Below are 24,611 nucleotides of genomic sequence, written 5' to 3' on the forward strand. Positions count from 1 at the left end.
ATCCTTTTTTTTATTAAAAATTCAAGTGGAAAAAATTGTTCCAAATTATGAAAAAAAGGTGCCGTCCAAGTTTCAACTCTTAATATTAATATTTAGAGGTGCATCAGTGCGATTTTCTATTTCTTAATTAAATAACACGGATTTTTTTGTTTAATTTGGAATTTTATAACTCGTCACTGCATTAGTGTACTGATAAGACCGCAACGTATTTTTGTAGGGAATTGAATGCTCTACGAAAAAGGTCTGTTTTCATTTGATGATAAATCTATTCTTTCAAAACTTACTGAAGGTCCTTAAATACCTTTTGACGTTAAATAACTTTTGAAAAAGTAGATTTAACGTAAAATGATAACAGACCTTTTTTGTAAAGCGTTCAATTCCCTACAAGCATACGCTCTGGTATTATGAGTACACTAATGCGTTGACAAGTTATAAAATTACAGTTTGAAAAAAAATTTCACATGTTATTCAAACGGAAAATAGAAAATCGCGATGATTTCTAAATATTAATACTAACAATAAGAGCCAAGACTCAGACAGTATTTTTTTTCCGTTATTTGGAACAATATTTTCGACCTGAATTTTGAAAATAAGTAGTCGTTTTTTTTATAGAGTTTTGTGTGTGTGTCATTTTTTATTTTTTATTTTTTTTTATTAAAAAAACGTAATTTGAATCAACAGACGTGGTCAAAACTATTCAATTTGTATGGTGAGGTGCAACTACACGATTTTGCATTGACAACACATTTTTTGTATATATTTGATTGGCGTATTTGCTCAATTAACCATTTTTTCTGATCGAAGAAGTATGCATTACATTTGTAATTAAATTTTTAATCAGTACATTTTAATCGATAATAAAAAATGAGTGTACTGATCAGATTCCGCTGTTTTCTCTCTGTTATTCGTACCCGTTTTCAACAATTGGATGGAAGTGAAAAAAGAAACTTTTAAATGATATTGAAAATAGTCAATTAAATTGAATTAAACATTATTTTTGGAAATCAGCCAGTGCTTCTTTGAAATTAATATAAATAAATAAACAAAACCAAATACATATACGAGCTAGCGATTCTTCGAGTCATTGCCGTAAAACGAAATCCTGTACATTTCTTTTTTCCTCCTCCATGCCATATTTCTTTTCTTTCGCTCTCCAATTATTTCTACTTGGTGAAATAAAAGGGTCGCAGGTAAAAGCGGCGGAGTAATTAATGCTCGGGCACACGTCGCGAGAGAAGGTTGCAAAATTTCTTACGTCTCGACAAATATAAAGAAAGATTTTCCCGCCGTTATTAGCGAGTGTATATGACGATATTATTTGGCTTTGCAATTGAATTCGTGAGACTATATTCCATGTTACACGAAAGGGGTGAAAGAAAAGATACACATGAACAATACAGAATTATACATAAAATTAACTTCCATTTGAATTTCAGTCCATTATAGATATAAAGAAATATATAAACAACTTCTTTATTCTTTCACTATCTGAGTATTCGTTTTATCAATTTACTTAGGTATCTACCACATACTGAATACATATATCTTCGTTGATTCGTCCCTAACCAACCGGAAACTCGACATTCAATTACCATCTATGTACTCCCGCGTCTGAGAAACAATATAAAAAACGAAACGAGAGAAACGGTAAAAAGCACGAAACCTATAGAAAAACGGGGATTTTTTTAACTCTGTACAAAAACACGCATCACTATTTCTACTACAGTTAGTTATTTTTCAGCACACAGTCTCCACCCATCGCGCGTTCGTATTTTCAGGTAAAAATTCAATTTCAATATAATACCGATGGCTACAAATAACGATTTTGTCATCGTTTGTTTTCGCTGCAACTTGTACAGTTCCAACTTTTTTGTTTCAATTATTATTTCCAACTCTTTTGACTTTGTTTCCTTTCTGATTCTCGTGTTCATATACTTCATTTGTCTTTAAAATTGTCTCCCTTAACATGGAAGCTCTTTACTTTACGATCTTGTTATAACGCTGGTGATTAACACGTTTCATTCGGGTTTAAAATGAGATACTTAACGTACCGGCGATCCCAGCGGACCTACGAATAAAGAATATCCGTAGTAAATAGGAGAAAATTTCTTATTCATTGTCAGTACCGACATTGTCCGGTTTAAATAAAATTACCTTTCTCTAGAAAATAAAAAAATTTTAAAAAGGAACAAAATTTAGATGCTTCGGACGACGAAAACAAATATTTTTCGCGAAAGTAATTGCGCAGCAAGAAAAAAAAATTTACCTTAATTTTCATGATCTTCAGAGTTCTTTGAAAGCCTCTTTAAATTATTGCGCGTGCCAAAAACTGGGTAAAAAATCACATCATCAGAATTTAACGCATCCGTTGCGCTCAATTTCACAAGAAAAAAGCTAAATATCCCATCTCAGATTCAAACGCCACACTACCAAAGATGGAAAAATTTACAAACCGTCTACGGTTACGAACGGGGTTGGCTATATGTATAGATAGATATATGGGGTGGAGACGGGTTCATTCATGTTTTATTTCCACAAACGGATCCCCCAGGAGCTGAGCTTTTGTCGAGCAGTCTGCGCCTCGTCCCAAGGCACTTTTCTTTTGAGGCGTTTCATTCTCCAGTCTCCTCCGACACAAACACACACACACACACAGACGCACACGGATCCTTTTTCTCCTACTGCTAACCGCGAAATGGGATAGAAAATTCTAACCCTCCATCTCTTTGGTTTTTTTTTCTTTCTTATTTCTTTCTTTCTTTCATTCTCTGAACATGGATTTTCCTGCCCGCGAAACGATGCTCGCCTGTTAAGTAGCTTGGCCTGTATGTGTATGGAACGTTTCGTGTCAGCTTGAGTTGTCTCTACCCACGACATCTTAGATTTTCTCTTGCAATTGACGAGCTGTAGAGTATATCTTAAACAGTAAACAGGTAAAAACTCTCAGTTTTTCACCCTACAACTGCAGGTTGTCAATATTTTGTTCAGTAATTTCGTGTATTATTCTTTTTTGCCAACTCTGTGCACTAAAAAAATAGCGTTTCGTATGAAAAAATTCTGTCGTCAAAAGACCTGCATAATCACCGGTGTAGAAGCTGATTTAATTAAGAGTACAAAACACGTTTGAATTACACGTGTCGTAGATACATTGACTTTTTGAAATACTGCACCATGTACCGAATACAGACAGGCAGATGAAAATGGTTTAAATTCAGATTCTCCGTAGCGAAACTATATTGCACAGAATTATACATACGCCCCCTACATATCATACGTCGGTATTGCGTGTACAGAATTAACTGAAAAGTTTTTGCTGTGGGTTAGAATTTTTTTGCAACTCCCGTGTTCAAATACGCATAATAATATACCCACGCGCATACCGTGTACGTTAAAACACACATATACACATTTTTACGCCGTTTAATAATTCAAACTTTACGTTAGCGGTGCCGCTGTATTCCTCCATCCTTTCTCGACTCTCTTTTGATGGAAATTTCATTACATGTCTAGGCTAATGCAATAAATGTAGTTTCCCAATTAATCTGACATAATTGAACTGTAAAACTTTGTCCTTAGAACGTACTAAAGGGCTTTTGTATTCGAAGATTGTGACATAAACAAAATTTCCAGAAAGTGCTCTCGTGAGGAGACGGAAACAAAGAAAGAGACACTCTGGTTTGGATCGTCAAAATGAATAGATTTGATGTACTGAGAACATTATTACCATTGCATTTTTCATTTGATCTATTATTGTATAAATTAATAAACACTATATTTTTACATCAAAAACTATTATTGGTACAGTAATGTTGTATACAGTGAGCGTAGTTCAGATGCATCGTGTAAATTGCTGTTCGAAACTACATTCACAACTCGGATTTGTAGTAATACAATTTGCCGAAGGATACCCAATCGGCGATAAGATAATATTTCATTAGTAAGTAGGATTTGAAAAATCGAAGAGTGTTCAAAAAATTGTACGTCTTTGAATAACGAGTGTGAAGAACGCAAGCTCTTATTCACGATTACTTTCAACGAGAACGATATTCAAGACTTGGCAGTATCTTTGAAATTTTTTTAAACGAGTTTCAGGTATGATTATAAATTAGATGAAGATATATCGTAGCTACAAAACGTTAATTTCAATTCCCTGTAGTATAACACAACGCGAACTCGCTGAGGTTGAATTCGAGTGAGCGTCAGAGTGGAGCGTGAAAAAAATCCGTGCTATACGCGACGTGTGTATTTAATTTGATCGAAGGATTCACGTAGCGGCATGAGGGATATATACCGTGACAGGTTCAGAGAACCGAAGACCGAAATGCGCATGCGCCTAGTCTGTCGCCTATTCACTGTTTCGACAGGCTGGCCAACTCTGTCTGGTTAGAACCCGGTGTGAACTGTCGATACGTGTAAGCATTTCGAGGTTATGTTGACTCGAGTGCAGACACGTCACATCTCGACTACCTCAAATTCGCAACGCGACATAACGGCGGGATGCCGGAAAATTTTGGTGACTATCGTCTGGCCGCAACTGAGTTGGTCAACCTGAGAAGCAGGCGAGAAACTCGACGCTACGACGAGTTGAATCTACCAATGGTGAAGCCCATGATTTGGCGCATGCGCATTTTGGTGTTTCATTTCCTAAGAGTGTCACTGCAAGAACACGGATATTCTTTTCACCGATTCAATTTGTTTCGACGTCATTACGCAGTCGTTGTTCATTCGCCGTTCTCCGACGCCGCTTCATCTACCAGAGAGATATTGAAGCGCCGTTGTCGTCGTCGTCGTCGTTCTTTGTACGTAGCGCGGAATTCACCGGGGCATTATAGACACGAAGCCGGCGTATATGCACAGCTACGCATACGCTCGCAGGACGTTTTGCGTCCGTATAAATTCCGTACAGACACGAGGCGTCGAGCCGAGCCCCGTGTGGTCGTTAACCGCGTTAGCGTCGGTTTAAAAGGCTTTTAATAAACGGATTTAACGCGCCGCGCAGCGCAACGAGGAATTGCAAAAGGGTATTTCACATTAGCCCCTTTTACGTTTGTCGTCTCTACCGCTTCACACCCACCCAGAGACTCTAATTGTAAATCTGATTCTTTTGGCCCTGCTACGGCTAAAGATATTATTTCTGCAAATGTTGCAGCTGCAAATCGCTATGTTTTACGAGCAATTTACGCATTTATAATATAAAGTTCATATTTATACTTCGTATACTTAAATTAATCAATCCTGTGGAATATACTTTAACATTTAAAAAATATGTGTATAATATAAAAAAAAAAAATGAAAGTTTTACTTGCGTTTACGCTTTACGTCACAAAATTATCAAGCTAAACGATAACAAAACGTGTCAATACAAATTCTGTACCATTCACAGAAAATATCCCATTGCACACGTGCCAATTCCGAATGATGCCGATCGAATTGATCATTACACTAAATCGTAATCAGTCCAAATGAAATGTTCGAGACTCCGAACGATCCAAATTGTCGAAAACCGTACAATTTTAATTTTCCACTGCGTAGTGAAAAATTTATCGTAGTAAAACCTACCGCAGAAGTATAGCAGTTTTAGGACAGAATGGAAAAATGGCGAGACCGACCACTATACTAATAGTAACGTATTCGCTAAAAGTTTTGTAAAAGTTGTTGAGAAAATCGAAACAAATTCAACATGAATTAAAATTCAAACAGAAATTTTAGCGGATTTGCTGACATACATACATTTGGTTTTATCATTGTTCCACTCAATCCTTAAGCGAACAGGATAGATTGGTATTATTGGGACGTGCGATAGAAGATAAGGACACAACTGAGGATGGCTGGCCATGCCCTTGCCGAAACGTTTTGGTTTTTATAAATAAAAGTTTGTCTACACTGACCTTCGCACCCAATAATACCAATCTATCCTGTTCGCTACAAAGAAAAAGTCAACAACATTTTTTCAAATTCAATCCTTAAGGTACCATATTTTTACCGTAGTGTCTTACACGATTAATTTTTTTCCGTGGTAAGTGACTAAATTTTTTCAATCTACGCGAAGAAATTCAAAAACACCTTTCCAAACTGAGAAGGCCAGGTATCCACTCAAATTTCCCGAACGTTGAAGGATGAAATCACTAATTGCTACATACCGGATGGGCTGAGTGCCGGTGGCGAGCAGGGCTAACACTCGCAATCAATCACGGGATAATTTATTAAAATGGTATTTCAGGCGGGGTAGGAAAGGAATTTATCGAATTGTCTCAAAATAATCATTGAACAAGTCAGAGCTGCCATGCCATAGCTGCTATAGCTGCCACACGCACGAGCGGGTTGTTGTTGTTCTTGTCTTTTTCCAGCAGTTATATTGTGTTAAAATAAGCACGCACATTATCCGCCCCAATCGCACGTGCCGAGTGCTCTTTTACTCACACAATTTTACCACGTTGTTTTCGAGACTATAGTAATCTAATCTGGTAACATGATCTGTGGGGTATACTTACATGCCTTTCCTCGGCTGGATTCAGGCCTGAAACAAACAAGAAATATCCTACGGTTAAACGTGTTTGTGGAACAATTCACGATAGTTTGGAAATACTTGACAGCATATTAAGAATTTTTATTCTACGTGGAGTACTCTGTACCCTGACACGCGATTGTCTCGAATGGGAGATAAACGCAAGAAAGAATCTGGTGGTAGATTCGTGACTACTACTCGGCGTTCCGGAGTAAATCTGAGTAATCGGTTTTGGCAACTCGTTATGTGTATGACGTAATTCAATTTCACAAAAATTGATCCCTGCGAGAGCTAAGACTGGATCGTTTCATTTATAAAGCGATGGTATATTTTCTGCCGTTGTACGATTTTGCAGTCTAGGAGAAACGTATCGAGGAGTAGGCTGATCTATCTCTGAAAGAATGCCTGTATATACCTGCTTTCGCAGCAACTCCGTACAACAAAAGAAGAAAATGGCTTTCGCGATGGGGCAGAAAACCGTTTATCCAGTGTCTGATAAGCCTGAGAGCTGCGGAGTTGAACGAAGCATCTATACCGCAAAAGAGAGTTCCTGCGGACGCGCTTGTTCAAGGTATTTAATTATAAAGTTGCTGATAATGCCGCGGAATATGGAAAAACAGAGAAGTGATGAGGGAGGAGAGGAAAAGAGGAAGAGAGAGAGAGAATCTGGCCTTCGGTACGCGCGGATGCCCTCCCTAAAGCAGCGGTGAATCGTGCTTAGGGTGCGAACATGAGGGTGAGAAAGAGAGAGGCGAGGTGAAGTGAGAGTCGAGAGTGGGTGGAAGGCGTAGAGGGAGTACGAAGAAGAGAGACGGATAGACAGAGTCAGAAGCACCCTTGTGTTGAGGAGATTTCGAGAGCTCTTCGCCGTGCCTCTTCGGCACCCTTAAAACTTTGTCAGCGTTACTCAACACCGTAGTGTGAAGAATAACGGTCCGGGTCAGATCAGGATGGCATATACGATCGGCAGCAGTCACTACAAGCCTAAAATGATCTAATCTTTTCTTCGTATTCGTTCAAAAGTTTCAGGTTGATTTCACCCATGTGTATAGACAGTACGTGTACGTGTCGACATTTTAGTGATAAGCAAAGCGAGAAGACACAAACGACGACCCAAAGGGTGATTTCGTAGATAAGACGTAGAGTTCCACTTCTGGATGGCGGTATCCTTCTTTATTTCACAAAATTTTGTAGACAAACGTATACGAAATTGTGAAAAGCATGAATGGAGATTCTCTTACTGAACTAGCTATTGGATGGAAGAACGAGGATGATGCAGAAGTCTACGAATAAACTTTTGGAAATCACAACATCCGAAAACTGGGGCAATAAATACAGTCCAGACGCGATAACTGCAAGACTCTACATGATCACACACAGTCAATTAATGGAATATGCTGACCATGCCCAGAAGTAAGTACTGATTGGAATAAGAAAAGACTCAACGTTTCATGGGGTTGAAGTTGGCAACGTTGATGTAACGATGCATTTTTGTGAAAAATAGTTATCTCGAAGTTTAGGATTGTCTAAATTTCATCAAGAATCGTAAAGAAAAAGATACGTATCGTTTTAAAACTCGAGTCCATCAAAGTCATTTAATAATGATGAAATAGTGATATTTGTTAGAGTATTTCGTTGCGTTAACGTTACTAACTTCAACCCCGTAAACTTTCCCGCCTGATAGGTGATTTTTAAATGTACACTATTAACCTTGTAGCATGTCGTAAAGTGTAATACCATAGAGACAAGGCAAATTGCGTATTTTACCATTCGCGAGAGATTAAGTAAATTGCCTACGACGTACCTCCGTTGGGTTTTAGGTCGTCGGGTTGTCCTCGGTGATGCTCTGGCTTAGCAAGCATTGAGAGTGGATGAGGAGCGCTTCCACCGGGCGCCGAACCAGCCCCAGGAGGTAGACCAAGGCCAAGAAGTGCCGCCGACGCGGAGGTCGGCACGGGAAGACCGGCTGTTGGGCCGAGTCCAGGAAGACTGGGTAACCCCGGGTGAGGTCCCATCGTAGCACCAGGAGGTAACTGCTGAGCGTGCATCTGTTGCAATAGTCTTGGGAGGTCTGGCCTCTGTTGCTGGAACAGAAATTTCGAACGTCTCAAAGATTTGTCCTTCCGACTACGAGCAATCGTCATCGCTCCAGCAACTAAAAATTCTTCTATTTCCACTGGGAGTCATTTTTCGTTACTCACACTTTTGAAATATGTGCGTTTGTGCCCTTGTACTAAATCTGTATGTTTTGCGGTTCGAATTCCACTGCATAAATTGTTTAATCGATTTGGACAGGTTAGATTTAAAGAAATCGATGATTCAATGAAAATATAGAACAGACTAGTTGAAAAAGTAGCTACAAAATTCTTTACGTTCAAACTGTCGAAAACTTAATAAAGAACTTTTCGAAAACTACTCCAATCTCGCAGAGAGATATTTGACATTTCGGAAATAAAACATCGTGTGAAGTTGGCGCCCCGTATTGCTAGACTATTTTTTCACTCTGCACAAAACCCATTGGAAACTTTGAGGAACTATTCTGAAAGTGGTAGGAATTGGATGCCCATACTTTACAAACGGTGTCGTGCGCGATGCAGAGGCTGTATGTAAATAAGTCCAGCGTACGGATGCGGTGTTACAATGAGACTAGATGCGCTCTAACGGCTAATCTAACAATAAGTAACGTATTATTGTGCCCGTTACGATGTTATATAGAAGCGAATTCTCCTCTCGCGTGGCGTGATACGATTGTGAGGTCCATTAAGTGAACCGTAAAGCGTGTAACTATGTTTTAACAATGCTCTGCGGGAAGTGGGCAGTCGAGGTACCGAGAGGTAAGCTAAAGAAGAGACGGAGACGCGAGAGGTGGCCCGATCGGTTGAGAGGGTGGGTAGTCCGTGAAGCAGTTTGCCAAGATAATTAAATGGGTTAACGATATAATAATCCCACGCCAACCGGGAGAACTTCTCCTCACGGACTTGGAGAACAGCAGAGGCGACCTCGGGTATAATAGCGGGAGCTCGAATAAAAGTTGCGCGATGAAGGAAAATAGGTGACTGAAGGAACTGGAAGTATTTTGCAGCTTTCCGAAAATTCAACATTTTCATCGAACAAAGCAGTGGATGGAAATTTTTTTTTTTCCGACCTTCAAGGCGCATGTATAACTCAAGTCATACCACGTCTTTGCATAAATACGGAACATACGTAACCTATAACATAAATGCAAAGTGTTGAGAGCCACAAGTTCACTGGCTAGAGTATGAAATTCGTCGCACATTTTGATATTTTGAAAAATCGCGTGGTTGGTTGAAAACGTCACCAAGGGTCACGACCACTCCGCTCCATTGGGTCCTGCGGCAACCCCTGCAATTCAGTCCAACCCTCTCCAGTTTGGGGTATGAGAGACGACTCGCGGGGTAGAATCCTGCTAAAGATTTACCGCACGTAACAGCGGCGAGGATCCAAAGTTCCCCATCCCGCATCCCAGGAATGCTGATTAGTTGCTCTCGCGCAGTATAACTCGGGAGTACGACGTAGGTATAGTAGTATTCTATATAGGATCTGCCCATCCACCATTTCCTCCCCCAACCACTGCGTATTCCCCTCGACGAAGACGGGGATAAGACCCAAGGCTGGGGAGCTTAATAGGGAGGAAATTGAGTGCTTGAGCAATATTGGGGAGGATTCAGGATTCGCGGATTGGGGGACGCCTATCTCTCCTCTTCTACGGCTGCTTTCGCATTCTGGTTACGTACGACGATCCTGTCTCGAGACGTTCTTGACAAGTATGCGTTTGTGTTTCTGTGACTATGTCGGTGTGTTAATACGAGTGTGCAGTGGTTCCCTCGCATTTATACTTTCGATATTGAAAAAATACGAATCATAATTGTATCCCAGTTCTAGCGGTAAGCAAGTAATCTTAGGAAACTGGAAGCGTGATACTTTAACTTTGAAAAATTATTCAAAACTTAATCATGCTTTGCCTGTTTTGAACAAGTTTATGAATTCCCTAAAATATGACATTAACCTGACGATGTTGCTTTTAAATTTTTTCAACTACGGGGGAAACTCCTGGGGTTGTGTGACTTTACAAGTCCATCGTTAAAGGCCAATAGCGTAAAACAAATGCACGATACTAGTGGGCGCGTGTTCAGTGTACATATAGGAATGCCAGCGCCATATATTTTGAGTTTTAACGTAACTGAATACAATATTACCATGGCATGCATGTAGATAACAATTGACATCAAGTTTTTTCTTTTGATTTTGAAGATACAGTACGGGACTTATAACACAGTGAAGATATACAATGTTTAACTAAAAAATCATTTTCACCAAAAACCTTTTGTTTCCGGATTGTTCTTATCGATGAAACTTGTCAGCAATCGAAATGGTACAATAAAACATTTAAAAAGATGTTCGTTTATTAAACTGGTTTGCAATGTAGGAAGTAATACTTTATAACTTGTTTTCGGGTGTACAATCAACCGAAATCGAGTAAACAATAACCTTTTCTTGTGCATCGCCGAGGTGCGGTCGCATCAATTATTTAAACTACTATCAAAGCCTGTACAATCACTGGTGCGACTAGGATAAGAATACAGTTAGCGCCATTTTAGTGTACACGCGATGCTAGACACAGTATATCTGAAAACATTTTTATTTCACGGAACAGTAAGGCCAGGAAACATATTCCCGTAATTAGCGGTAATTGGCGATTGTGGACAGCTAGGAGAAGCCATGATCATGCATGCGGAGAGCACCCACAATCATTCACGGGTAGAGACATCTGTCAGGCGTTTGCCAACCAACGATCATGGCTATTCTCTGTCGTTGATAATCGCCAATTACCACTAATTACAGGAATGCAATTCTGTATGTTGTTATGACCAGTGATGCGTAAACTATGATAATAATGGACAAAATAAGTCACAGGGCTCACACTTCACTATCGTGCCCAAGAAAAAGATTCTTCATTACTTCGTTCAATTCGCCGTACGAGTCCATAACTATTATTTATACATTATCAAATGAATTCATTTCGTATCGCAGTTTCTATGTTATCCACAAAAAAAAAAAAAAAACTGTACCGCGGCCGGTAAAGTCTGGCCACAGAATTCTATTTCATTATTCCAGGTCTTTGGACTACTGTGTTGAATAAAGTAGTAAGATAGAATTTCTTTTCACCATACAACAATTTCGATTCTGTAGCATCGTGCTATGATATATTGATCGTAAGTTGTACAGTTGCTTCAATTTTTTACTATATTACCGACAGAGCAAGCAAGTTGTAAATTTCAATCGATTTCTATTCGCGCACCACTTGATTAGTTGTGAATTATTGAATGCTAAAGGAAAATTTATTTTGTCACTCCCGAATCCGAGAATGGCATCTGTTCAAGGTATAAAAAAACCTCAAGTAAAATCGAATTATCCGAGATTTTCTTTCTATAAAACGAAGACAACAACATGTACTAAGTACTCACCCCGATGATGGCGTTCAACTCCGTCATAGTAACTTGTTTCGCCCTCTCAACGGCGGTGGCTACTTGCTGTTGATGTTCTTGCGAGAGAAATGGTAGGATCTGCGCGATTATGGCGTTTAACCTCTTCGCTATTTCCGTCTGAAATAACAAAATGAATTATGTATTTTTTCAAATCAGAAGGGGGCACGATTTTATTTTACCGGAAAAGTCTCAGTGAAGGCGGCAATTTGAACGGTATGATCAGCATTATTTTTGCAAACGCCTGACTGACTGAGGATTTTTTCTTTGATAAACTTTTTTTCGATACAGATAATTAGGATTCGACATTTTGCGTACATACTTTCAATTGTCAGTGTTTAAATTCGGGTGAAAGGTTTGATAATCGGTATACGTAGTTGGAACCTATGTGGCAAAACAATTACATAACTAAAACCTTTCGAACCGGAGAAAGACGGACACTTGGCACGCGAACAAGAATAATCTCCAGGATTTTAAAATTTATTAACAAAACATCGCCGAGGTAGGTGCAGCGTCCCTTTTCTTCCCTTCCACAAAATCTACTGCTTAATTTTTTGCGCTGGATTAATGAAAACCTAGCACCAAGGCCTGGAGTCAAGGGGTGCTTTTATTAGTACCAGTGCACGGAAAGAGAATTAACGTAGTGCAAAACGCGAAAGGGCTAACGATGAAAAAGAAATAAGAAAGTGAGAAGGATTGAGGAAGAAGGGAGTTCTTTTCCACCCCTATACCTATATTCAAGTCTGGTTAGAATGCGTACGTCTGAGGAAAATGAAATAAATGATGGAAGTAAAAATAGCGCAGAGCACCCTGCCTAAATGAAAATGGTTGGTACGTGCTAATTGAAATATCGCAGGCACTAAAATTCTCGGCAAGATTCTCCCCCTCTCGACTGAGCGGGTAGGTAGGTATATAGCGGTAAGAGCGTGGAGGGCTTCTGGGTAGGAGGGTCGAGGGGTTGTTGTTTTAATTACTCGTCGCCCCCTGAGTGGCAGTCATTAAGCCACTAATTATAATGTACGCGAAAATGAGGCAACCTATCCCCACGACCGTTGTAGAGCGACGAAGAAGGACTCGCGAAACGCCGCGTATAACGCTAAAGGACGAGGGCGCCGAGGGCGTCTGGAGCCTCCTGGCGGAGGATGAGGATCCCCAGGAGATGGAGGCGGAGGCGGAGACTTGGGGACGTAATTGCGTTGCCGAGAAGTTTTCCCCAATCCCCGGGTAACTGGTGAGAGGCACCCGCCTCCCCATCCAAGAAAATAATGAATAAGGCAACCTTCTGAATCTCGCGACTTGAAACAAATCGAGTTTCAAATCGAACGCAGAAGGGTGCTACTGCCGGCTGCCGCTGGTGTCGACGTTGCAGAATTCAATTTACAACGTATCAAAACCCGCCACAGTTCACGTACCAACTTTATCCTTTTCATCTCCATAAGAAGAGGAAAGCGACCAATTCGTATAACGTCTTTTCACATTGTGCGGATGAGACGAGAGGCGGCGTTTATAACGGTCTAGCCAGATGTGTCGAGACTGACAAAATTCAAAGAAGTGGAAGTATACACATGAATGTTCGAGACCATGAGGGTTTCAAACATAAGTAATATCCAATAAGCGTTTTCGCATTCTTTTTTTAACAGACCAAAATACACTGACACCCAAGAAAAGTTATTGCCGTGATGAAAAATAATTTTTCCAACTTAATTAAGTGAAAAACGCAACCATTATCTCCACAATTCAAGCGAAATCGGAAATCTCGTAAGTACGTTTAGTCATTAAGAAACGGAATGACGAACTGGTTTGCCCATCAAACCGCGAAGCTTGACGAACGGTTAAATAACTCTGAAAGACGTTGCACCTGCAACGCAACCAATGATCCACAATAATTCTTCGAAACTCGTCCGAGCTACAGCGTTTATACATATCTGACATACACGTAACCAGTGATTTGTTATCCAGCTGATAGAAAATCACTCCCCTACATACTGTCGTCGTCATAAGCATCTGTGGGTTAATGGATTCGATGGCTGAAGAATCCAAGCACACTGCCTTCGGAGAACCCAGCTTTCCTAAAGTATCAAATCTGAGGTAAAAAATCAACCATTTCACGAGTATTTTCGATTCACTTTCCATTAACTTCAGGATGACAAACTGCAAGATTGCGACCAAGTATGTCTATAGGTACGAAGCTACGTTATACATTCACGAAGTGCCGAGTCAAATTCGAACTCAAACCACGAAGTTACAGATCCAGTACTTGTACTGGTAGGAGATCCAAGCAGGTATTATATATCTTAGACATTGTAGAGGATAACCGCATGGAAATTAGCAGTAAAAGATGATGCGCGCCGACAAGCGCACTCTACCGTGGATACAAATATCCCACGCCTGTACCGCAGTGTGTGCGCACACACAGACAGACAGATAGACAGACAGACATCTACTATCAAGCGGATATCACAGGCGTCAGCGCTCCGTTGCGGCAAGAACACACCGAAGTGTACACGATGAAATACCCGGGGGACAGCCAGAGCTGTCGAGTAACTAAGGGAGACGGTATATTTGCAGCGAAAAGAGAGTCGGAGATACTGACAGATGTAGCGGGTTTCGCATTCTACCGCCAGCGGAGCCGAGGACGAGGATGAGAATTATGCACCGGGTACAAAGCTGGCGTCGCGACGGCGCGGTTTACGCGGATGTTATTGAGCCCTTGTATAATTAATCCAAGTGTTATGGAGGATGGTGAATCACATTGGTGCGGCGTCGGTGAGCCGTTTCGCTTGCTAACCGCGTGCTTCGCATCCGTGCACACAGGGTCAGTCGGCGTCTTCCTGGGGTCGGCGATAATGGCGATGATGATAAGCAGGCCTCGCAATCAATTCGAAGTCGGTTGGGTTTGAGTGGACTACTCGAGCCCGGGTCGAACACTACTACCTTCTAGTGCTGCCATTACTAGCGTTGTGCTCGCGGACAGCCTGCAGGGTTGGATATAAGTGGTCCTTGAGGACCGAGGCGAAGGGAGGGAAGTGGGCCGATGGAGAAGCGAGCTGACAGGCGGCGAAAGATCGGGCTGTTTGGATGTTTGAGTCGCGGAGTGCCGCGTCAGCACTCCGATCTCACTTCGAGTGAGGACTTCCACTCCCCCAGATTCTAGAACCGAGACCCCGTCGCCGACGTCACTACCGCCTCTTCACCACTGATAGCTATATCTCTACGTATTTATGCATGCACGTACACACAATACTCGTGTCCTATTGACGTCAAGTACGTTCGTATTATATTTTGTACATTGTGAGAACTCGCTTATCGAGTGAAAAGTGTTTACTAGTATGAATATAGATTATAGATTCAATGTGGCGACTTAGGATGGTAATATAACTAGGGTAGAGCATCGCCTAGTCACGATACGTCCCAGATTTCGATTATTGCTGAAGTGCTGCCCTCACGCGACAGGGTGGATTGCAGGGCACTGGCTCGTGGTTTACGTCATGGTTACACCTATAGGCCAAGCAACTGGACTCTTTGTATATCCTTGAGTATACGTTCCCGTGGTGTCGAGTGTCCCGAATATTTATACTAGGAGCCCCGTCACTTGCAATATATAGGACACTAAGAGGCAATAAGAGGAGGATGTTTGGAAAGTATTAATTTGATACGATTTCGGGAATGACGAGAAGGTATACTGTCCTTGAAAAATAGGTCGCTTTAGAGGTTTCCAATGGCTGCATACGCTCAACTTGGGTTGAAAATCCGTCAACCACCCTTGAATAAACAGAAGCCATGTGGACTCTAAATTGGGGGTGAGTTAGTCCAGGTACTTTCCTTTCGAACCGACCAGAAGAGTAGGCTTTGAGGAACCTTTGAGGAAAATAGTTTTAGAGTGACTGAGGGGTAAATCTAATTCCCCCAGTTCTCCGTTACCGTATATCTAACATGAACTTCAAACCTCGTCTACCCTGTGAGATTAGACCGATTTAACTTGATTTTCTTGGTAATATCGCTGTTGTCAAAACTGAGTGAAACTTTGTCATTATAACCGCGTCAACGTAAAGATTGTTCGACGTTGTGTTTCAGCATTTATAACTGTGATGAGCAAACATCGATTGCACTAAAAGTTCAGTTTTCGGAATAATCCCAATTACCGGTACATCGCATTCATTTCTTTACTTGGATCTTTCTCTTTTTGCAGCAAATTTAAATTCACTAATTCTTCGCAAGATTTTAAGCTCGTGTGTTACATTTCCAGCGTTTGTCATGTCTTATGCAAACATCTGGCGTCACTTAGGTATGTAATTTGTTCGTCGACAAACTCTTCCTCTGATCCAAAGACGTGCACGTAAAGGTTCTGATCCGGAATTCAATCCCGTGTAAGAAAGTGAAAAGAAAAGAATTTCTAGACAATCTCTGAAGACCGGGCTGTCGCGTGGTTCGCGGAGTCGTATCTTGTTCCCTGGTTTAGGGGATTCGGGAGGCTTGAGCAAAACGAAAATCACAGGAGAGAAAAGAGGCTCCAGGGTCTCTATTTCTTTAGGTGGCGTCGGAAAGCCTCTGCAACGCGTTTAAAGGACGCAAAAGCGTCACCGATAAAGCTTTGTGAAACGAGATATCAAAGAGGCTCGTTCGCTCATTCGCTCGCTCGGTTCCCTCTCGATCGTTCAGCTCCACGGTAGTATCCCTTACCGCCCCACAAATTTCCCTGGGGATGTTCCCCTCTTCTCGCAAGGCTCATCCGTCTCAGCACGAAACAAATAATTCTTCCATCCCGATCCCTCCTCGGGCGCAGAGCCAGCAGCAGCATCTCCCCTTCATCCATCCCGTCCCATTTCATCCGATCCCGTCTCACCCCATCCCTGCATTTGCTCTGGGCAAGTCATCGCCACTGGAGGATACTAAGCGCGTGCAGCCGGGCTGGCCGAGCGACGGCCCAGCGCTAAGCCGGTAGCAGCCAATAACCGCGGTCATCAGTGGATACGAGAGCTGAAAGAGGGACGTAGGGTACCTCGAAGGTGGAGCGGCAGGCAGCCCCGTGGGGCTAGCCGAAGTTTCACCGCAACGGAGATAAGGTCACGGGTCGGACTCCCGCACGGTCAGTTCGCGGACCGAGCTGCGGTCACCGGGCAACGCTAACCGCTGAACCCTCTGCATACCACCTCGGGGTTCTTCGACGCTCTGCTGGCAACCCATTCGGGACAGCCACCGGCACCGCCGCACCCAGACCGACCCGAAGCCACAAGCCAGAGCGCGGGCTACTGCCTTGATTAAACGTGCCGTAGACCGCCATTATCGTTGATTGCGCTAAACATTAGCGAACCAACCTGGCTACAATGTGGTCCGTGTACGACGGGCCGGTCGGGCGCAATGTGCATGGTCAGATATAGGTGCCTGGGGCTAAGCGTGATGCCAGCGGACCAATTGGCTGGCTTCCTATTTAGCTCACTCTCCGAGCTTCGTGTCCCGCCTCGATTGCATGGGTGTTCTGTTCGCTCCTCTGAGACCTGTGTACCAGGCAGATATCTCACCCGAGGATTCTCTTACGGTCGCTTTCCCCACCCTGGTTTAACGATTACAATTATTATTGTTAATAAAGCCTAATGACGTTATCACACTCCTTTATTTACACGTCGGTATCTAATAACGCGATACATGAAGACCGGATTGCGGATATCTCAGATCAGCATAAAAAATTTCGAGACTATAAAACGTTGATAACAATTGTTGAAAAATTATATCCGTAATAACAAAGTGTCTGTTTCAACAATTTAATTCAGGCTCATCTATACCGCAAGGAATGCGTCAAATTTGAAATTTTCATCAGTATGTACTTGAATGAAATTTACATCAACGAAACTCTCCCAGCAGTGTGTATATAGTGTAAAAAGTGTGTAAAAAAAATGTACTTTTCTTCTGAAAATATCAATTTAGCAAGTTTCACGATAGGGTTGTCTCTAATTTTTTACTTTTCAGTCGGGTCACAAAGGGTGACACGATCCATACAAGAGCATCCGAAAAAACAGCGGATTCCTTTCGATATCAATAGGTATAGAATAAGGTCTAGCCCCGTCGCCGAACACAGCAGTTTTTCCCCCTTACACAATAGACGAATTGATCAATTTCCCGTCGGAAAAGGATGACGAATCCAGAACAGAGGGTTCGCGCCCAAGGATATTGTGAAATAAGTTTCGTGCGGAACAACCTATACTAACTTCAAACTCGAAGTGTGGGGCGGTGGTGGGAAGGCAGAGATGAATTTCGACTGCCTCGAGTAACCCTCGCGGAGATCGCGTCTCCGGGGAGGAGTTAGATTGAGAGTTTTGAAACCCGGACGCGACAAGTACCTGGCGAGAGCGAGATCTCACCGCGCAAGAACAAGGCCGGCGGCTCCCCGCAGCCCCTCGGTGAGAAACGACGCCGAGGAGTTAAGTGGCGAGTTGCGGCGGTGCGGGGGGTTGAAAACCTCCCCTACTTTACCGACGGTACAGACCCCAGCGGCTACGACACCCCGGCACTCGGTGCGGAAGAGTGCCGAGTTGAAATACCACAAAACACAAATTAGTGTCGGTCCCCCTCGAGGGGTGCTGCCCTCGTTAAAACGTTGACGCCCTGATCTCATTCACCCCGGCAAACGCGGGTTTGGGGCGAAGCTCTGGCGATATTGCAGAGCCGTAATATATATGTAATACATATATATATAGTAATATATAGCCATCCGAGCACGCAACTGTGTGTAAGTGCTCGCATACATTCGCGCTTCCGTATCCTCGTGAAATGCCTCGTATTTCTGGAACACGGTGACTCCGGGATCGTGACTGCCGACCGTCGCGATAACGCGATGACAAATTTTGATAATTTACAAATATAATTGCACCGCTCTCCGCAGCGTATAGGAGGTCGTTATGGGACGCGTGGGACATTATTATATACCGTCTCCTCCTCTTTCGTGGGACTGCGGGGTTCTTTCCTCTTGCCTTAATTAGTTTCTTGCTCTGCGGAATTGCAGGTTTATTATCATTACGTAAATACCTAACTACGCGCTCATCGCTGCGGGGTAATTACTATACAACTTTACGATGTTGCGTATTCTTTGTTTTAAGAATCGCTTTGTCACGCAAACACAATTCACAGACGTTAACCGTTATCACGTAACGTGTGGTATTTATGTGTACAAACATCGTAAGACGTTTCTCGAAACAGATTCGGCACTGTTTTGTTGGATTTTTAACGATATTGAGTTTTTTCCCACCCTTCTACTCGTTTTTTTTTTTTTTTTTTGTCTGTAACATTCGGAGATTTCAGACGGCGCTGAGCCAGATACCGATCCCGTTGTGAACGTGATCTTAACACGTATAATTCTTTCTTGTTTCCCGTTCTCTGCTTGGAGCAATTAATTATTTTGTCAATTTCTTTATATCCTTCCTTGAAGAACAGACGTCTACTTAACGTCATTGCAATAAACCTTGGACAAAATTAGCGATCAAACCACCACAACCTGCACCGATTGTACAATTTGTCACCAATCTTCCCGCATCTGACACATTAATCTTAACTTCTTAGTACAGCAATCAATCGAAGTTATCCCATTCCAATTAACCATAAATTAAATTTCATTTTCTAACTGCGGAATCGATTTTCACTCTCTGCTATGTGAAATAAAAAAAGAGAATAAATCTGTCAATGATTGATTCTCATTCTCAGTGCGATATCTAGGTGCGATTTATTGAATATTCTATAAATTACAGCGTCAAAGGGGCTTTGTTGCTATGTGTCTAACAGAAAAAATGACTTTGGTGGAAATCCTATCTCAAACATCTCAAACTTAATGCAGTGTTACGTGTGCTTCCATTTCTACTCATACCCAGGTTAAAATGACAGTCAATCGTTACCTAATTCTAGTGCAGAAGTTCGACCGCTATCCGAAAACGCACTACTGCAGGTGGATGGATAATCACGAGAAAACTTTTGGGTGGCGAATTCGCAAATTATATATATATATATATATATATATGTATATAATGTGACGGTAATAATCAAGGGTAGACGATCCTACGGCGTTGGTAAAAGGTATATAAACGGGGAACCTGCGGTACCTACGCTCCTGACCGCCATCATCGGCAACGACGCGGCTGGCTCTTAACGACGGCTGGCGCCCAACCCTCGTAGAGCTCCGTTTTCAGTGACACCCTCGCCCCCACACATAACGCTAACACCGCCCAGGCATAAATAAAATAGCGACTACACCCATGAGCGCTCGCGACGTCGAGGTGTGCGGAGATCCTGTGGATGAAGAGACGCCCGAGTGTCCGGGAGTGGGATGAAAGCGCCGGATGAGGGAGGATGAGGGAGGGAGCGTATTAAGAAGAACGATAAGCCATCTCCGACGACCCAGGGTTAGAAACTCCCGAGGGGCGAAACTCATAAAAGTCATAAAAGTGATAAAACTGAACTACCATTGCAGTAGTAGCTACCTTAGCTTATACCTTTGCCGGTTAGTACGCCGTGTCTTGTCGGCCACGCTAGTGTTACTATCGGTGGTGCTACTGGCGGTATTACTGCCTCACTGTTACTGCTAGTCGCCAATGCTGCGCCGCGACGACGATGGGGATGGGAGAGCGAAGAGAGCTGAACTCGCTGTCGGAGGCTCGAGTCCCTCCGGAAATACACGGGAGAAGCCATGCTGGATGTTGCCTGGACGATTATGTCCCGGGATGTTAGTGTAATGCAGCTCAGCTTCGCTTTCTTGCCAATACACATATACGTGCGGCGTGTATGGCACCTATAGATGCAATACCCGGTTTCCCGCAGGGAAATGGCTTTAGACTTCGTTTTAAACCTTATCTGAAAGTATACGTGAATATATATGATACGTGGACGTTCGAAGCTGATCCTGGTACCCCAACCGTCCACCGATGTCGCATTCGTACGACGCATTATATTTTTTTAAACACTATCGGTCACATTATTAACACGCTGGTTATTATTTTACATCAAAATCGGCGAGCACACACCAACAAATGTGCTAAGTCCTTGTCATTTCAACTATTTAGAACTATAAGATTTAAGGAATTGCTGTGCAGTCTCTACGAGGTAAGATAATTTGCCCAATCACAAAGTATTCAGTAATTCAAGCGGAGAATGAATTTTCCTTGTAAACCTTTGTTGCGTAGACGCGACGTTTGAAACGGAATTCTTATAGCTAATTAAATGTATACCTAGATTTCAGCATTGGTATGTCAACGTCTCCCTGTCTGTCTATCCGTAAGTTTGCAAATAACTTCGAATTACTGATCCGATTTTCATTATTTTTTTTTACAGACTTTATTTTGTTACAACCAGAACAATAGTTTTGAAGACATAACGATATTCATAAGACAAAGCGGAACAAGATTCAAACGCTCGTGCGAATGCTGGCTAAACTCTTACAGATAGAGGAAAGTTATGCCAGAGTGTTTAAGCTCTTAACGAATCCTACAAAATGTCCCAAAAAGCATACATCTATGTCCAATAGTTTTTCCCGAAGAAGCATTTGAAAATATTATCGGGCGGAACCGGGACGTGCTGAACTGTTCGGATTGTACAACCGTTCAACGACATAAATACATACGTGTATAAAGTTCCGATATTTACCTGAATTATATTAGTCTTCTAGACTCTTCGATTTCGTACGTAACGCAGAATCCCGTGGAATCAACGGCCGGTGAACGAACGCAACGCACACGCCAAGAATATAAGCAAAGTGATGATAACCATCAAACTGGATGCATATATAGGAAACGTCCGGTGTTGACCCGCCAGCGTTTTGTACATATTTACGCTGAATTGAGGGCGGGGAGGTAGGGGATTTTTGTTCCTCTGTTTTTAATCCGGCATGTACCACAGCAGGTCGACGACCATGGCCGCCATCCAGGTCGGCCCGGGGGTCTCCCTGCCACAGAGGCAATGCGTTACCCGCGGTACAGCAGCAGCAGCCTGCTGCACCGCTAGATTTTTCCGATAGCGAATTTTTTTCTCCTCTGTTTTTTATTCGGATCGTACGTTTAGTCCCCGTCCCTTTCCACCCTCTTTGCCAACATCCCGACGCAAGCAGCCGCACCGTCGGGACGCTCATCGTCGATCGGACGCTGCGGCGCAGAGCCGAGTGCAGACAGAGTAAAAACTGATGATGAAAAAAAAAAAAAAAAAAAACTGAGAGTAGAAAAGCAAAGAAAAATGAACAGGGGAAAATGGCGCGGAGAAGGGGGGGGGGGCGAATCGGGTGAAAATAAAAATATATAATCCCCAATCCTGCGACAACCCTTTACCGACCAACCAACCTGCGCGACTCTGCAGCGGATATATTCATGAAGCCCACTTGACGAGGATATATCCCTTTCGCGTTCTCTCATTGCCCCAACCATTTTCTCTTTTTCTCTTTATTGTCATCGTATGACATATCAAGGCCCTGCAGAATCGTTATACTATGTATTATTTAACTGTAGGCAAATTTTTTAAACTAATTTTGTCAAGTTCTCATGATTTTTAACGTGTGGAATTTTTTTTTTTTTTTTTGCTGTACACGTTATCGAGAACCTGTGCACCGTACTTTGTACTATTTTTCACAGTGACGAAAAGAAATTCGAAATACGAATTAGGATTCTTGGACAATTATGCGAAGGTTCAACGAATGAAATTCGGAGCCAGATTTGATGAAGATATCTTTGATTCGATATTCTCTGATTTTTCGCAAATTTTTTTCAATTTCGAACCATCGATGAATATTACAGGTATCAGAACGCGTTGTGTTAGACTAGAAAGTTAGCCAAGAAAATCAATAATTTACAAGATTAGCCACGACAATTTCCTCAATAATTTTATAAACCAAACGCTGCGACTACGAATATACAATATGACTAACGATAAATATAAAACGTGGCGTAAAACGAGAGAACAAAACGAATTGGATCACTCCACGTTAGGAGATATTTTGCATTTATACTGCCAACATCTACCGCGCTAATTAATCGGTTACCTACCGCATGCGTCGCATAGATATAATACAACACAATATAAACCTACCTACGTAGGTACGTACGTATGTTCACAATACATACTATCAGATTTTCCGAATCGAGAACTGAAAAGAAGCAAAAAAAAAAAATCAAACGTCAAAAAATCAAAAACCGCACCAAAGTTCTCTGATTTTCGAACCTCCTATTCGGAAACGGATGAAAAAAAAAGGAAAAAAAACTAAATAAATGAATAAAACAACAAAATTGAAAGGGAAATGGTTTTTTTTTTTTTTTTTTTTGATCCGGTGCAGAGCTGCACCCCGGATTGAACACCGACGCGTCGGCCGACAGGCAAAGGTCCGAATACCAACCTGTACATTGCCGCTCAGGGCCGCCGTCCAATGTTTGACTATACATAGTGGGTATTTACACACGCATTCAGTAGCTGCCACCGGACGATACCACATATGTACACAACTAGGACACGGCTCCCGGTTCCCCAAACATTTATGCGCGCACGCGACACGCTCGACCGAATGCCAATAATATAATAATGAATAATCAGCTATAAGCCGAGGGGGGGAGGAGTCGCGCGTCGAATAAATATACATACATACAATATGGATGCGAATAGCAGACCATGCGCTATAGGTACGTATGGGGTATTTCATGCCAACTCAATATTTTAATTTTTTAACAAACATTTTTTTCTCTGACAATACAACACGTGACAATCCTCCAAACGATTGAAAGAAAAAAAAAAATTAAATCTATAGCCTGTTTTTATCTTAGTCTAAAAAACTAACCAATTGATACTTTTAAGACGGTAAATGGAAATATTTAGGTTCCAATTTGAAGACTCTAGCTTGAATTTCAGAGTAGGAGTATGTTTTCTTTCTACACATTTTTTTTTCTTTCTATTTTTACCTCTTTTAATGGTAAATTGGATAACAATATATATCGACAGATGTTGTTTTGAGGTTATGTACTCAGTTACGAGGTCGAAGCTGCCGAAATTGAAACAGTCAGTAGCTTGTGAGGTCAAGTGTCTCGATTAGGTGTGATTATTACTATAATACATTCCGAGCTGTATCCCGTAAAATTAGTTTAAAAATAGAATATCCATTGAAATAAAAAGAATTAAGCCATATAGTATTTTTTTCGGTATTCTTCATTACTTCACAAACCAATTCATTTATAATTCATTGCGGGAATGTGTCGGAAATTGAGATTGTGAATGTTTTTTTTTTTTTTTTTTTTTTTTTTGAACAAAAGCATACGTTCAGTGAAACGGTACATTGCCAAATTTTTCATGCTCATCATTTGAATAGCGAGTCGTGTGAATTCCAAATATAAATTTACATTCGTTGTCAGCTGTTTCAGAGATCGTGTCGGGAGTCTGTCGGACAGACCGATAAGAGAAACCGATATTTTTACAAGTACCTGTTTGGATCCAAAAGGTCTAAAAATGTAGATATTCGTTGAAATTCAAAAAATTCATCTTCCACCCAAATGAATGGTTTTTCCTCATCGCCATAGGTCATAAAAAGTAAAACTCGTTCTGACGCTCTGAAATGTATGCAAGAGTTTTCAAATTGAAAACGGAATACTTTTATTTTC

General features: G+C 41.8%; 1 protein-coding gene across 8 annotated transcripts in view; it reads right to left on the reverse strand.

The window, feature by feature from the left end:
* Window positions 1-24,611, reverse strand: part of LOC124307333 (protein groucho-like) — a 133,438-nt gene that overhangs the window by 19,279 nt on the left and 89,548 nt on the right. For 7 of the 8 annotated variants that reach the window (XM_046768894.1, XM_046768893.1, XM_046768892.1 and 4 more), the window contains 3 exons: window positions 11,992-12,129; window positions 8,310-8,589; window positions 6,492-6,517 (listed from right to left, as the gene is read on the reverse strand). In XM_046768894.1, the coding sequence (XP_046624850.1) occupies window positions 6,492-6,517; window positions 8,310-8,589; window positions 11,992-12,129 (444 nt within the window). The remainder of the gene's footprint in view (window positions 1-6,491; window positions 6,518-8,309; window positions 8,590-11,991; window positions 12,130-24,611) is intronic. The other variant, XM_046768895.1, reaches the window with a different exon arrangement.

This window comes from Neodiprion virginianus, chromosome 6 (genome assembly GCF_021901495.1).
Source record: "Neodiprion virginianus isolate iyNeoVirg1 chromosome 6, iyNeoVirg1.1, whole genome shotgun sequence".
NCBI lineage: Eukaryota > Metazoa > Arthropoda > Insecta > Hymenoptera > Diprionidae > Neodiprion > Neodiprion virginianus.